The 13,740-nt window shown below is 33.9% G+C and overlaps 4 protein-coding genes across 6 annotated transcripts; 2 read left to right on the top strand and 2 right to left on the bottom strand.

The window, feature by feature from the left end:
- Window positions 1-17: 17 nt before the first annotated feature.
- On the bottom strand, window positions 18-1,561 carry LOC143143267 (uncharacterized). The gene is made up of 2 exons (XM_076304337.1): window positions 1,321-1,561; window positions 18-419 (listed from the first exon to the last, which is right to left on the bottom strand). Exons 1-2 carry the CDS (start codon window positions 1,559-1,561, stop codon window positions 286-288), a joined length of 375 nt encoding a protein of 124 aa, XP_076160452.1. The 3' UTR covers window positions 18-285.
- A 1,742-nt stretch (window positions 1,562-3,303) lies between these two features.
- On the top strand, window positions 3,304-5,937 carry Mrpl23 (mitochondrial ribosomal protein L23). 3 transcript variants are annotated; one of them, XM_076306254.1, is made up of 4 exons: window positions 3,379-3,435; window positions 3,522-3,860; window positions 3,965-4,244; window positions 4,424-5,929. In XM_076306254.1, exons 2-4 carry the CDS (start codon window positions 3,847-3,849, stop codon window positions 4,574-4,576), a joined length of 447 nt encoding a protein of 148 aa, XP_076162369.1. In that variant the 5' UTR covers window positions 3,379-3,435; window positions 3,522-3,846; the 3' UTR covers window positions 4,577-5,929. The 3 variants fall into 3 exon arrangements, with proteins under 3 accessions (XP_076162354.1, XP_076162369.1, XP_076162363.1); XM_076306239.1 differs by lacking the exon at window positions 3,522-3,860 and having other exon boundaries at window positions 3,304-3,435; window positions 4,424-5,937; XM_076306248.1 differs by lacking the exon at window positions 3,379-3,435 and having other exon boundaries at window positions 3,457-3,860.
- Window positions 4,811-5,873, bottom strand: LOC143144157 (uncharacterized protein CG13380-like). Its single transcript, XM_076306268.1, has 3 exons — window positions 5,764-5,873; window positions 5,007-5,207; window positions 4,811-4,882 (listed from the first exon to the last, which is right to left on the bottom strand). The coding sequence occupies exons 2-3, from the start codon at window positions 5,190-5,192 to the stop codon at window positions 4,811-4,813; spliced, it is 258 nt and encodes an 85-aa protein (XP_076162383.1). The 5' UTR covers window positions 5,193-5,207; window positions 5,764-5,873.
- A 1,199-nt stretch (window positions 5,938-7,136) lies between the features above and the next one.
- Window positions 7,137-13,082, top strand: Ttll1b (Tubulin tyrosine ligase-like 1B). The gene is made up of 9 exons (XM_076317173.1): window positions 7,137-7,204; window positions 7,617-7,748; window positions 7,847-7,912; window positions 8,001-8,179; window positions 9,168-9,354; window positions 10,546-10,747; window positions 10,848-11,078; window positions 12,740-12,849; window positions 12,947-13,082. Exons 1-9 carry the CDS (start codon window positions 7,137-7,139, stop codon window positions 13,080-13,082), a joined length of 1,311 nt encoding a protein of 436 aa, XP_076173288.1.
- The last annotated feature ends 658 nt before the right edge of the window (window positions 13,083-13,740 follow it).

The raw sequence follows: 13,740 nt of genomic DNA, 5'->3' as shown, positions 1-13,740 counted from the left end.
CAAATTTTCCACCGTACTTTACAGTGTATATTTTCTCTTGCTTTATTTTTAAAAGCTTATGTCGCAAGATTATAATTAAGGTAATTTCTAAAAATATATTCGTAGCCGTCTAACAATTCTTCCCCGCATGTTTCTTACATTTTTTTGCTTACGCGTGACACTATTTCCCATTGTATCGATTATCGCGTACCATAAATTACCACTTTTAAATTCTTGTTTTCGTTCAATTTTTCGGACAAACAAATTGACATTTCGTCTCACGTTATATTTCGTAATTTTTTTACGTTAATCGTCGTCCTCCTCGCAGTAATCCCAATCTTCTTCTTGAGAATTCGGCCTAAGTGGCTGTACAGGCAAAATCTCGTCCTCCTTGTTCACAACCGTACTATTGTTGCCGAAAACCAGATTGCAAAAGAGCCCTATCAAATATCAAATGGAAATTTATGTACAACCGCCCAATAATCTTGAACAGAACATATTTTCTGCCTTATACAGAATGGTCTACTTAAAACTGTACACCTTAATATCTTTGCCATTTAAAAGAATAAGAAAAAATGTCGCGAATAAAAATAGTACCAAAATGGCGGGAACGTAATACGGTGGTAATAGTTTCTGTATGGAAGCGATCGCTTAGAGAAGATTTCAAGGTCAACTTTGCTTTTTCTAAACGGAATATACCATTAACGAGTTCTATGACAGAACTTGATAATAAATTCCGAGTATTAAGTTACATTTATTCTAAAACCAATTATTTGACCTTGAAGGACCTTGAAGAATTTTTTTAATCTAGAACATTTCTAAGCCACTTCTACAGCAAAGTTAGGACACCGTCTATTGTTCCTTAACATTCAAGGTGATGAGACGTGTGTAAAACATAGCAATTCAAACACAACAACACCAATATTTCGGTAGCTGAAAGTATGACTTTTTGGAACGAATATATTCTAATAATTTTCTCTCAGAATGTATTAATCTATCAAATTTTACTATAAAAGAGCCGGTCATTCTATTATAAAAACAAAATTAATCTTTCAATCCCCTCTACGTCGCCACCCATAAAGAAACTATAGTCACCATACCACGTCCACCATATTTTTATATCAGTTCCATATTAGCAACATTTCTTTCTAATATTTCAAATAGCGAAGATGTCAAGGTGTACCATTTCCAATTCGTTTCTTTCTTAAATATTTAAACGTTCATATTTTTCTTTAACGTCCACGGTGAACGATCTACGATAACTCCGTGCGTGCACTTAAATGTTGAAATAGTAAAGAAAAAAAAAAGTTACGCAAAGTTTCGTTTCGTGAGAAGTTTCACCTTTAATTTTACTTAATAAATCCTCCCCATTCGTTTCATCCTTATCGGTCCCGTCCTCGTTACATTCGCACGATTTTTGCGTCGTTATATTTTGATAAAACGTACATCCGATATCCATGGTATGATTAACTATGAATTGAACCGTACAAAGTACCATAACGAGTAATATCGGCAGACATAAGGTAGCTTCCACGTCGTCCAGGAAAAGATTCAACCATTCTGGTAACAAGTCGCAGCTCATTTTCGACTGGAAATGTTACATTGGCCAAATTCTCGGTAAACGTATAACCTAATCCTGGGATATTCGATCGTTTTTTCTAATATACGAGTGTTATGACTATGGCGTTTGTCGTTGTCAAAACAGAACCATTTTCAGGACAATTTCGTGAACTATATTCTTGTCAATTTAGCCGAAGAAAAAGGTCATTGCCGAAACACACTTGGACTTTACAGCGTTCAATCGGTTCAAAGGCTGAATATTTGAAAGAAAAAAAAAAAAAATCGACTATCGATACCGAGACTATCGATTATGACACAGCGATCGTGGGAAAGTGACCCGAACGAAAGAAAACGAACGATACATGTTCCTGTACGCAACACGTGATAAATATAATTTCATTAATCGTCGGCTTTGATGGATCAAATTGTTTAAAAGGCAGTTAAAAATTTCTAGCGCTCTATTGGTACATACATATCATTGTTACATGACAATGCTCTGACAGCTGCTCCCCCGATATTTAATAATTTATTTAATGATAGTAAATAGTCTACTATTTAATAGTAGAATAAATTGTCGATCCAACGGCGTCGTTATTATTATTTATTATATATTTATCATTGAAATTTAATAGCTTCGCATACGTGTCATTTAAAATGTAAATTAAATATACAAACAATTGTTGGCGTGTATCAGAATTCATTGTCAAAATTGTATGGTATGTATGTACTTTGTACAAATTTGTTCACTGAATCGCGCATTGTAAAGTTAAAATACACACGTACCAAAATTCATTCTCGGAACGTAATAATACACGATATATTTAATAAATACTTAATAGTTTAATCCTTGAAATAATAATCAATTGACGAAGAAAATTGGCACCGGTGCAACCATCTAGCGGTAACAGAACCGAACTAATTTGAAATCATTAGTAAGCGGCCTCAACGATAAAACGCCCAAGTTATTAGTTTAACAATTATACTTTTGCAACTGAGAGACACCATCAATTTCTGGATATATTCACCTATTTTATTATTTTCTTGTACAGATTCATAGTTATATATATTTTTAAGTACAACATGGATCGATACAAGCTTGCACCGATTCGTGGACTAACACTAATCTCAAAGCTTGTATTTTTACTAAAGGAGAAAGCATTCTGTAACGACTGGTAACGCCATCTACGGAAAACAGTTCATTTATAAAAAAAAGTAATTTAGATTTTCTGCCACTAGATGACGACAGAAGCTCTATAATCGCATTAAAAATGATACAATAATTATATTTTGTACAAATAAACTCTCAATGTTAATTACTCGAAAAACCTTATTGATTTAATTTAAACAAAAATGCATACATTAACGGTAGAACCTTATTAATTATTGATTGATTAAAACATTAATAACACCATGCATGCAGTCAATTCCAATGTAGAATCACCTTCCTTTTCGATCGGAACACTAATGCCAGATTTGGTTTCTTTGATAGAATTAAACGAAGAGATCGAAGGAACACTAATTTTATTTTCGCTCGCAGTAATCTCTTCGTGGTGGAATCTGGATATAGATATTTCCATACAAACAGCTATCTTTCTTTCCTCGCTTTGCTTCCACCACTTTTATGTGACCCTACATTTTCTATATTATAAGGCAAAGATATGTATATTAGATTTACAAGTGTGGTGGCACCTCCCATACTCGCCACTAGAGGGAAACTCGACCGCTGATCGTTTTCGACAAGTTTTCGTATCATCTCTGATCGGTATTTACATGATCCTTGTAAATATCGAATGAGACAAATCTAGTGATCATACGAGACATTATTATATTTGGTTTTATATGTCTGACAATGTCTGACATGTTTCAAGTTCCAATTATTCTCACATCGAGCTACAAGTATGGATTGAACTTATTATTATATTTTCTAAGCCTGACAGGTTTAATAGAACCACAAATAAAGTGCAGGAACGAGTTTTTTATAGTTACTACGTTTACCGACTTCAATGGTTAGACCGAATACAGTTCCAGTGTTACCATTCTTAAACATAGAGTGCACTCAAACTGTTGATTTTTCACGATGTCGGTACTTCAGATCGTGAGACATTAACTGCTTTTGAATACGCGGCCTATCCAATAACTTGCTGTGGATACGTTATATGACTTATATCCACTGAAGAGGTTAGGATTTAACTCTGTTTATAAATTAATGAACTATTTTTCTTATATATAATATAGTTCAGGGATAAACATTTTAAATAAACTAATTGTCAGTGTTACGTAATTTCACATCTACTCAAGAAAGATAAAATGTCTACTCGATGGTTGGTATTGATTTTACGAACAATTTCTAAGGAACATATATCGAAGCAAGTTAATACACCAATTTCTTTTACAATATACCATATAATTATAAGTCATTTTTCAGGTATCCTTTGTATCAAAAAGGTAACCCACAACTTCGAGTTTTCCTTCCAAACTTCTGGTTAAAACTTGTTAAACCAGAGCATAAACAACCGGATAATGTTGTACAATTTCACTGTTCAATGGAAATGACAAGATTCGATGTGAGAAATTATTTAGAAAAAATCTACAACGTATATCCTGTTAAAGTTAATACTAGGATTGCTTTTGGAAAGACAAAAAAGTGTGAATTGGGGAATTACGTTATTAAAGATGATGATATAAAAATAGCTTATGTCACTTTGGTAAGTCTAAAGAGAAGGCGCATTTATGTTTAATATAAATAAATACCTTTCATAATAAATAATACTATGCAAGATAATTTTATGACATTTCGCAATCTATAAGTTTATTTTGTTGGATTATAAATATATAAGTAGTGTATAATATATATAAGAGGCTAATATTTTTTTTATAATTACAGCCTAAAGATCAAAAATTTGTGTATCCCACTCTATTTGATAAAAAAGAGGATATGATAAGATTGGAAGAACAACTAGAAGAAATGAAAGAAAAAACTAAGCAATATGTCAAAGAAAATAAAATGCCATCTTTTCCCAATTGGTTTACAGTATAATAAACTAGCTTATATATTGCAACAAAAAATAAAATTTATTTAATTTATATCTTTTTTTGTGTACACTTTTACATTCATAACATAAATTAAATATTATAACATAATACTCGTATTAAGAATATAATTGTTAAATACATATACACACACGTATATTATATTGTATGTGCATGTGTGTATCTATATTTATTTAAAGCATAAATTTACGAGATATATTAATCTTCTCTTTAACTCAGTTCAAAACTCAGTTAACATAAAACCATAGGATTTGCATTGAGGACACTGTGCAATATCAAATAAAAAGATTGTCTGAAAGGAAAAAAAGAAATTCACTAACCGAACAAAGTAAAGATTAAAATTTAACTAAACAGACAATAAATATTTTGTCCCAACTTCTACTTTCTTTATAGCGCAACAGCACAAAGAAACAAACCTGTGGATGAATAGGGCAAAAGTAACGTACTCTGCCCTTTGTCCAATAACCGCAAACATTACATAGCACAAAGCAATGTGGCCTATTACATAGGCATTTATCAGGAGATAAATTACTTGGAGCTATTCCCCTTCCTCTAGCCGTTCTCACAGAATACACTTTTCCATGTAATGCATTCAGATACATTTTGACTAAGTGTCCCTAATTAAATCATTCGCTAATTATTATTCCATATCTACTCTATTCATATTGTTTGATAAATGATACACAAAACAGAAAAAACAATTATATAAACAAAATAGAAGCACAAACACTCTTGTATCAGTTTCAAAAATCCTGTTAACATTCTTACAATCGGAGCACACAAGAATTTGTTCAATTTACCAGACACTTTCTAACATACATTCTCTAGTTCATAAATGTATCGTTAACGAACTATGCATTTCGAATCGTAAATTCATGGCACAAATTCCTATGCGCGAACGTGATTCACTCTGTTATAATCGCAATTGTTTTGGTATTCTTAAACAGTGTTTAATTTCCGGTTCATGAATAACACTAACTCTTTTACGACTGGTAATTAATGTAAAATTTATAGAATTTAAATAAAAAAAAGTATATCTGATCACGCGAAACACTTATTTATTGTTTATGAAACACCGCGCGCGCTATACGATCAAGTGAAGGAAAACTAATTTTACACTGAAATAGATCAATGGCAACGTGTTTTAGAAACATAAATGGACGCAATTTTTACCTTTTAATCGAATGTTAAATACTTTGACGTAATTCTTGCATCTCTTTCCAACGTGAATATATGTATGTTTAATTTTGCGATGTAATATATTGTACAAAACACTGTATTACTCTTTGGATTACGTCTCAATGATATTGAGAATATTAATGAATAAAACAACAACAAAACATAAAGTTATGAAAAATAAAACGACTCTAGCATTACAAAATTATTTTCTTCAATAGAACACTTGCCCGATCGAAAACGTCTGACCGGTTGATACGCTAGCGCGTTTCTGGCACGTGAACGTGAGTGGTTCTCTCGACAAAGAGAGAAGAAAAACAATGAGAGCGATATAAACACACTTGAAATCGGTCGGTTGCCGGCAACAAAAATTAAGAGATTTCTCGCAATATAACCAAGTCTATCCTTAAATACCCACATTTTCTAGCGACCAAATATGTAAAATTATATCTTCGATTATTCAATTGATAGGAAATTACAACACTGATAGACATGGCAAGAAGGTAAAATAAATTATACAAAGACGATAACTTTTTCGATTTTTTACGGAATAGCCGTCGGATTATTCATGTGACACTAAATTATACTCATAATGAACTTTCAAATTATACAGTGTCTTTGAAACATTTCCCTAGGTACATCGAATACTATATCAGTAGTAAGTAACTATATAATTTGATGTTAATAATATTTTGCTAATACTATTTACCACTAACATTACCCTCTATCGATTAATGTGACTAATATAATGACAATAATAAGTTAAAAGTGCACGTAAGTGAACGCTCGTTTGTTAAAAGTAAATCAACAAAAATGATAATATAAGCTGAACGTAAACAATTTACGTTACTGGATCTGATATTAATTTTCATTTTTATTAACCGTATGTATAATAGGTGTTCATTCTATACGATATCAGAATACTTCTACGAAACACTTCCAATTTTTATATCGAAAATATGGGACACTTTCGTTACTTTTTTTAGTATCGGTACTAATAACAGAATGCAAATTTAAATGATAAAATTTTAGTACTAGAAATTAATATTGACGAATAACTAGACAGTCAGTATCGATCTATTGTAATTAAATGAATAGTAAGTAAGTATTGCTAATTAATTGATAGACTAACACTGTTAATATTAACAGCTAATTATTTACGAAATAATTAGCATTTCTAAATTATCGACTAATAACATTTACCTTTTATTCTTAATCGCAAATTACACAATTATACACAAATAATAAAAGTGAATATTCGTCTGTTAAAACCACGACCCAAAAGCTGGTATCCAAATTTAATCTAGAATATAAAATGTCTAAACTCTGTGTATCCATAGTGAATCGATCCAACTTGCGTTAACATAAGAATGGCGTCTGGTACAGTTACAGAAACCAAGCGTGCCACAAATTTCAGTTTATCCACCAATTATGGCAGGTAAACGGAAACGTACTCGGTAAACTTTACAATCGAACGTTAACTAATCCAAGAATAATCGTTTCTCGAAGATTGCGCTTCTCTTGTTCAATTTCTAAAATTGCCAGGCTGTAAGTCCTTGGAACTAAACTGTGACAAACTAAGCGATGCGCTTGGAGTTCATCTATGAATCTATGAATTCTTGATTCGTCTATGAATCTTTTGTGAAGAAACAAAAAAGACACGATCGCCCCACTTGTCATTTTTCGATTGGATTTTTCCAAAGTTCCGCGACAGATGAACGGTTAAATACAAATCGAATCGTTCGACACGAATCGCAACAGTCTGTTACACGATTGTACAAAACAATAGAAGAAATCATTTCAATATTTGTGATCGTATAATTTCATTCGTTGAATTTTTCTTTTCACAGAGTATGCACAAGTGGAACGGACAAGACAAAAGTCGCATTTTGCACGGACGTGGACAAATCTATAATAGTACATAATTTCGAGAAAAGAGGATGGGTCCAAGTCGGTCCGGAGGATGACTGGAATTTTTATTGGTAAGGAAAAAAAGGATTTTAATTTTTCTAGAAAATGAAAGATCTCACTGCGGACAAATTGTGGAAAATGGTTTAGTCTTTTGCTACCGTTGTTACAGGGCGGTCACGCAATCGTGCAGGACCATATTCAGCGTGGAAATCGGATACAGAATGGACGACAAACAGTCAGAAACTTAGTTTGTAAAGTCTAATAGATTAGAGAGGATATTAGCTCGGTGTAATCTTGTTTTTTTTTGTTTTTTCTTTTTACAGAATTATCAATCATTTTCCGAATCATTACGAATTGACACGGAAGGATCTTCTAGTGAAGAACATAAAGCGATACAGGAAAGAATTGGAACGCGAGGGAAATCCGCTCGCGGAAAGAGGAGACTGTCCAGGAAAATATCTCTATCTGGATTTCATCCCCGTCACGTTTGTCTTACCAGCAGGCAAAGTATAATTACTTGGGGTCAAGGTTGTTCAAATTGGACCATTTTTTGACATTTTCGTACATTATAATATTTCTCACAAATTGGACCATTTTTTGACATTTTCGTCAATTATATTTCCGACAAATTGGACCATTTTTTGACATTTTCATAAATTATATTTCCGACAAATTGGACCATTTTTTGACATTTTCGTCAATTATATTTCCGACAAATTGGACCATTTTTTGACATTTTCGTAAATTATATTTCCGACAAATTGGACCATTTTTTGACATTTTCGTAAATTATAATATTTCCGACAAATTGGACCATTTTTTCACATTTTCGTAAATTATAATATTTCCGACAAATTGGACCATTTTTTCACATTTTCGTAAATTATAATATTTCCGACAAATTGGACCATTTTTTGACATTTTCGTAAATTATAATATATCTGACAAATCGGAAATATTTTTGGCGATTATCATTCCGTGTTCATTGTACGCAAGGGTAAACAACAAATTTGTCTTCGAGCAAATTTAGAAGAAAGAGAATTTACACCCGCCAACGTTTCACGAACGAATCGTTTTCTTAAATTTTCATATCTAGATTTTCAATTAGGAACTTCTCTAATTTGATTATTTCAAAAACATCTGTTCTATAGAAATAATTAAACGTGAACCGTAATTCAACTGTTTCTATTTCTTAATTCGTTACTGTGACGATTCAAGCAAAAAAGAAAAACGAAAACAATTTATACGTATCGTATAAAAATATTAAAGAAAATATATTATCGATCGTTCGCCTACTCATGGTTCCCACTGAAATCGATCAATTAACGATTCGGTCGATAATTATCTTCGACGAGCTACGAATTAATTCTGGTCCACTGTGATTCGAATAAAACAACCTTCCCCTAATCGACGTTTCTCCATTTATCTTCACGAGTGAAACGCTTAACTCTAACTACATTTAGTTCTTCCCCCTCCACCAACCCCTCTAGATTATAATATGTTCGTGGAGGAGTATAGAAAGTCGCCACAGAGCACGTGGATCATGAAACCCTGCGGTAAATCGCAAGGCACCGGGATATTTTTAATCAACAAATTGAGTAAACTGAAAAAATGGTCCCGAGAAGCAAAAAATCCGTTCAATCCGAATTTAACAAAGGAATCGTACGTTATATCCAGGTGTGCAACCATAATTACCTTTTTCGAGAAACCTAAAGGGGGGATTCTTCACTTGGACGTCCAAAAGTACGATGAATCTTTGCGAATTTATAATAAAAGAAGTTCTCAATCGATCGTTTCGAAATTCTTCGAGCATATTGAACTGACCATCGAAGAGCATCTGCCATTCTTTGTACATTAGTATAATTAATAATTTGTTTTTAAACGATATTGGAGAAGTATATTAAAACAAAAAATTGGTTTCTTTTTATGGAAATTAGGATAAGGAGTTTCAATTTCGGACCCGTGGGTAATTTTTCTTATCTGATTGATCTTTATCGAGCAATCCACCGTATTATTCCATAATATTTGAAATCGTGTATCAGTGTCTAAGATATATAATTATACCGTTTAGTTTTGTTAATGTGTAGCATATTCTTCCTATTTTCGTACTCCAAAGTGGTGATCTCGGTGTGCCACTTATCGATTAAAACGAGCAATTATTTTGTCGTTATTTTGTAATTTCTGTACAAATCCATAATTTTTATATATATAGTTTCATAGATACAAGATTTTTAAATGCGTAAAAAGCAAATAATATCAATTTTGCAACCTTTCTCCTTCTAAAACTAGGAGAATGAAATTGGGAATTCTCTTACTAACAATCGAAAAATGGATCCTTTTACATACACGTTTTTTTATTTTATTTACACGGACTTTTGTAAAACATTAATTACGGATCTTCGTTACGAAGCTTTCAAAGTAATTATATCGATCTTTTCAGATATAAAAATTAATTTGGTTTTGTAAAAATACTAAAAAAACTTTCGGGGAACAAAATTTGGGCTTCGTGCCTCATTAATCAACAACACCGTTAGCTCGATAAAAATTACAAAGAAAATTTTATTAAATGTATACGTGTTCATACGTAATACTGGAACAAATGATAAAAATTGAATATTCGCAAAACGGCGTCATTGTGAATCTAAAGAAGCAAACAAATTTCGTTTCTTTTTTTTTTTTTTTTTTCAATTAATAACAAAAGAACTGTACCAAGTATTCTCATAATTATAGTACCGCTCAATGGGCATATTTTTCATAAACCAATAAAATTTCAAGTGAGAAGTTTTATTACTTTTCGATATATCGCTATAAATAATAAAAGAGATATTACCAAAAGGTAACGAGAGAAGAAAACGATTAAATTTGCAGATACATCGAGAATCCGCTGCTGATCGGTGGCAAGAAGTTTGATCTTCGATTATACGTACTAATCACGTCCTTTCGTCCATTGAAGGCATATTTGTTCAAGCTTGGATTTTGTCGCTTTTGCACGGTCAAATACGACACCAGTATACAAGAGCTGGATAATATGTACATACACCTTACGAACGTATCCGTGCAAAAACATGGCGTGAGTGTGGTTCTTCCGTACGTTCCATATTTAACGATAGATGCTTACCACGTACCTTGAAACGCTAAACGTCTTTAATAAAAATCGATCTATATTCCAGGAGGAGTATAACAGTAAACACGGTGGCAAACTGAGCGTTCACAATTTGAGATTATACTTGGAGAGCACACGTGGAAAAGCGGTCACCGAAAAACTCTTCGCGAACATCACGTGGTGCATCGTGCACTCTTTGAAAGCTGTCGCACCGGTCATGGCGAACGATCGACACTGTTTCGAGTGTTACGGTTACGATATTATCATCGATAACGAGCTCAAACCATGGCTGATAGAGGTCCTGTGATCGATGTGTAATCCTTCCACGAATCGTTGAACAATTATTGCGTAGCTCGAGTTACACGTAGATTTAAAAAGAAGTTTTCGTAACACACTTACTCGAGTGTTACGGTTACGATATTATCATCGATAACGAGCTCAAACCATGGCTCATAGAGGTCCTGTGATCGATGTGTAATCCTTCCACGAATCGTTGCACAATTATTGCGTAGCTCGAGTTACACGTAGATTTAAAAAGAAGTTTTCGTAACACACTTACTCGAGTGTTACGGTTACGATATTATCATCGATAACGAGCTCAAACCATGGCTGATAGAGGTCCTGTGATCGATGTGTAATCCTTCCACGAATCGTTGAACAATTATTGCGTAGCTCGAGTTACACGTAGATTTAAAAAGAAGTTTTCGTAACACACTTACTCGAGTGTTACGGTTACGATATTATCATCGATAACGAGCTCAAACCATGGCTGATAGAGGTCCTGTGATCGATGTGTAATCCTTCCACGAATCGTTGAACAATTATAGCGTAGCTCGAGTTACACGTAGATTTAAAAAGAACCGATTAGAGTGTTTCAATTTAAGAATAATATCGTCACCGTGTGTCAATTATAACTTAAAGCAAGGTAACAGCTTATATTGATTTATATTTACATCGAGACTCAGGAATTGTCATTTTCGTTATATACGCAATAGCAATTAATTCGATACATATTCTGGGTTGCTGATGTACTCGTAGGTAACTCTGATAATCCAGTGGTGTTTGTTATTGTATTTTGACCGGTATAAAAATTTATCGATTGATCTGCCAGTAAATCGAAATCAAACGTCAAAAATCTTTTACACCTGTCTACAAAATTAATTAATCTATGTTTGGGTAAGTCGTTGTTTTTTCCATTGTAAACAAAATACCATGACACTTCAACTTTGGACAACTATAAATATACTAGCTTGTTCGATAAGTTTTGTCGTTTTCTCCGTTGCAAAAAAAAATACTACGAACACTTCAACTTTGAACAACAGTAAATACACAAACGAGTCGATAGATCTACGTAAAACTTCACACACGTTCATCAAACGGTAGTACCGTCTTTAAAAAAAATAAAACGACGAACCTAATAGCTCCGTTTCTTCTCGAACGACAAAACTTATCGAGCAACCTATTACAGTGGAAAAGATTATTACCGAGTCCCGATATGCGTATAAATCACCGTCTATGAGCTAAACGGTTACATTACTCGAGCTGATGTAGAAATTCAAATGTATCTCCACCATTTGAGCTAATTGTAAAAAGTCAACATCTAACAATGGAAAAATCATTCTTCTGACATTGATCGTTCTGTAGGGTGTCTCGGAACTATAGGTGTAAATTTAGACTGGGTAATAGAAATTGGAAAAAAAAAGAAGCAGGAAGAATCTGGTCAGTTTCAAGTTACGTTAGAGTAGCTGTTTGTGTGAAAGCGAGGGTGTTGGGAAAATACAGTGAAGAGTCAGCTGTGATAAAGTAAACACGGGAAAATTGACCCGATTGGGTGGCCAGGGAAATACCAGAGACGTAAAACCACCCTCCGCGAAAACATTTTCTCCATTTTTTCTGCTTTATGTTGCTTTACGTCTTCCCATTCAATATTATCATTGTATTTCATTTTTATATTTCCAGGTGAACGCGTCCCCGTCGCTGACCTCCACCACAGTGAACGATCGAATCTTGAAGTACAAATTAATCGACAACATAATTTCGATCGTCGTACCACCGGATGGTGTACCAGAGTAATCGTCATTCTGATTACAATTCTTAGATAACACCTTTCGTTGCACGATCGATGATCATTTATATTAATAATACGTTACATTCGATCGTTTCCAGCGTGAAATGGAACAAATGTCCTCTACCGGAAGCTTTGGGAAACTTCGAACTCCTTCTGGACGAGGACCTCTGTGCCCAAGAAGACAAAGACTATAATTCTGGCAAATACCGCGGCTCCTCGAGCAAGTGGAAATAAAATTGTTCCGGATCTTTTCGTAAATCGATGAACAACATTTCGTGTAATTCCCCGTGCAATGAAAATTTCACAGTCATCGGTGTTTCATTTCTTCGCGAAAGTTACATTTTATCTGCAACATTCCATCTCGGAGACGTTAACAATACCAATCTTCCGTAAGAACCACGGAGATCTTCGTGACGATATTACGAACAAGTTTCACCAGATTGAAATTACCTCGTGGATACGATTTCGGTCACCATTTTTCATTCGGATTTTTCTAGTTCAATATTCCCAGATGAAGACCGATACCCCGAAACTTTGCATCCACTTGCCCCCGTAATTAACATATTATTGTCATTAGCGGAGAGTCGCGACTATTCGTAGAATTTCGTTAGAATTCTCTTCGTAAAGGGGGTTGACTTTCAATCCCTCGATCACGTTACCAAAATTGTCTCGCGTCACGGTCGGGTTGCTCCGTCTGCGCACCGTGTGTCTGAAAATTTTCCGAATTTCCGAGTTTCCTAACTACCCTTGTTAGATCGAGCATCGAGAGGGGATTGAGAATCCGAAGCATGCGTAGATGCAACCGGGATGGCTCGTGGGCTTCCATCGGCAAAGCGCATGTACCAAAACTTCCAAATGCATATCAGTTTGAGTAGTTTACTTGTGCGAAGCG

Source organism: Ptiloglossa arizonensis, chromosome 1, assembly GCF_051014685.1.
Source record: "Ptiloglossa arizonensis isolate GNS036 chromosome 1, iyPtiAriz1_principal, whole genome shotgun sequence".
In the NCBI taxonomy this organism is placed as follows: domain Eukaryota; kingdom Metazoa; phylum Arthropoda; class Insecta; order Hymenoptera; family Colletidae; genus Ptiloglossa; species Ptiloglossa arizonensis.
The sequence above is the reverse complement of the archived record's forward strand: the minus strand, read 5'-3'. Positions and strand labels throughout refer to the sequence as shown.

Excerpts from the sequence above, each read along its gene's own strand:
- LOC143144157 (XM_076306268.1), bottom strand. The coding sequence starts at position 5,192 with ATGTATCTGAATGCATTACATGGAAAAGTGTATTCTGTGAGAACGGCT. Across the intron at positions 4,883-5,006 it reads TTTGCCCTATTCATCCACAG|ACAATCTTTTTATTTGATAT; the intron begins GTTTGTTTCTTT and ends TTTTCCTTTCAG.
- Mrpl23 (XM_076306239.1), top strand. The coding sequence starts at position 3,389 with ATGTCTGACATGTTTCAAGTTCCAATTATTCTCACATCGAGCTACAA. Across the intron at positions 3,436-3,964 it reads ATTCTCACATCGAGCTACAA|GTATCCTTTGTATCAAAAAG; the intron begins GTATGGATTGAA and ends GTCATTTTTCAG. Across the intron at positions 4,245-4,423 it reads AAATAGCTTATGTCACTTTG|CCTAAAGATCAAAAATTTGT; the intron begins GTAAGTCTAAAG and ends TTATAATTACAG.
- LOC143143267 (XM_076304337.1), bottom strand. The coding sequence starts at position 1,561 with ATGAGCTGCGACTTGTTACCAGAATGGTTGAATCTTTTCCTGGACGAC. Across the intron at positions 420-1,320 it reads TTTATTAAGTAAAATTAAAG|GGCTCTTTTGCAATCTGGTT; the intron begins GTGAAACTTCTC and ends GATATTTGATAG.
- Ttll1b (XM_076317173.1), top strand. The coding sequence starts at position 7,137 with ATGGCGTCTGGTACAGTTACAGAAACCAAGCGTGCCACAAATTTCAGT. Across the intron at positions 9,355-10,545 it reads GAATCGTACGTTATATCCAG|ATACATCGAGAATCCGCTGC; the intron begins GTGTGCAACCAT and ends TTAAATTTGCAG. Across the intron at positions 12,850-12,946 it reads CCACCGGATGGTGTACCAGA|CGTGAAATGGAACAAATGTC; the intron begins GTAATCGTCATT and ends GATCGTTTCCAG.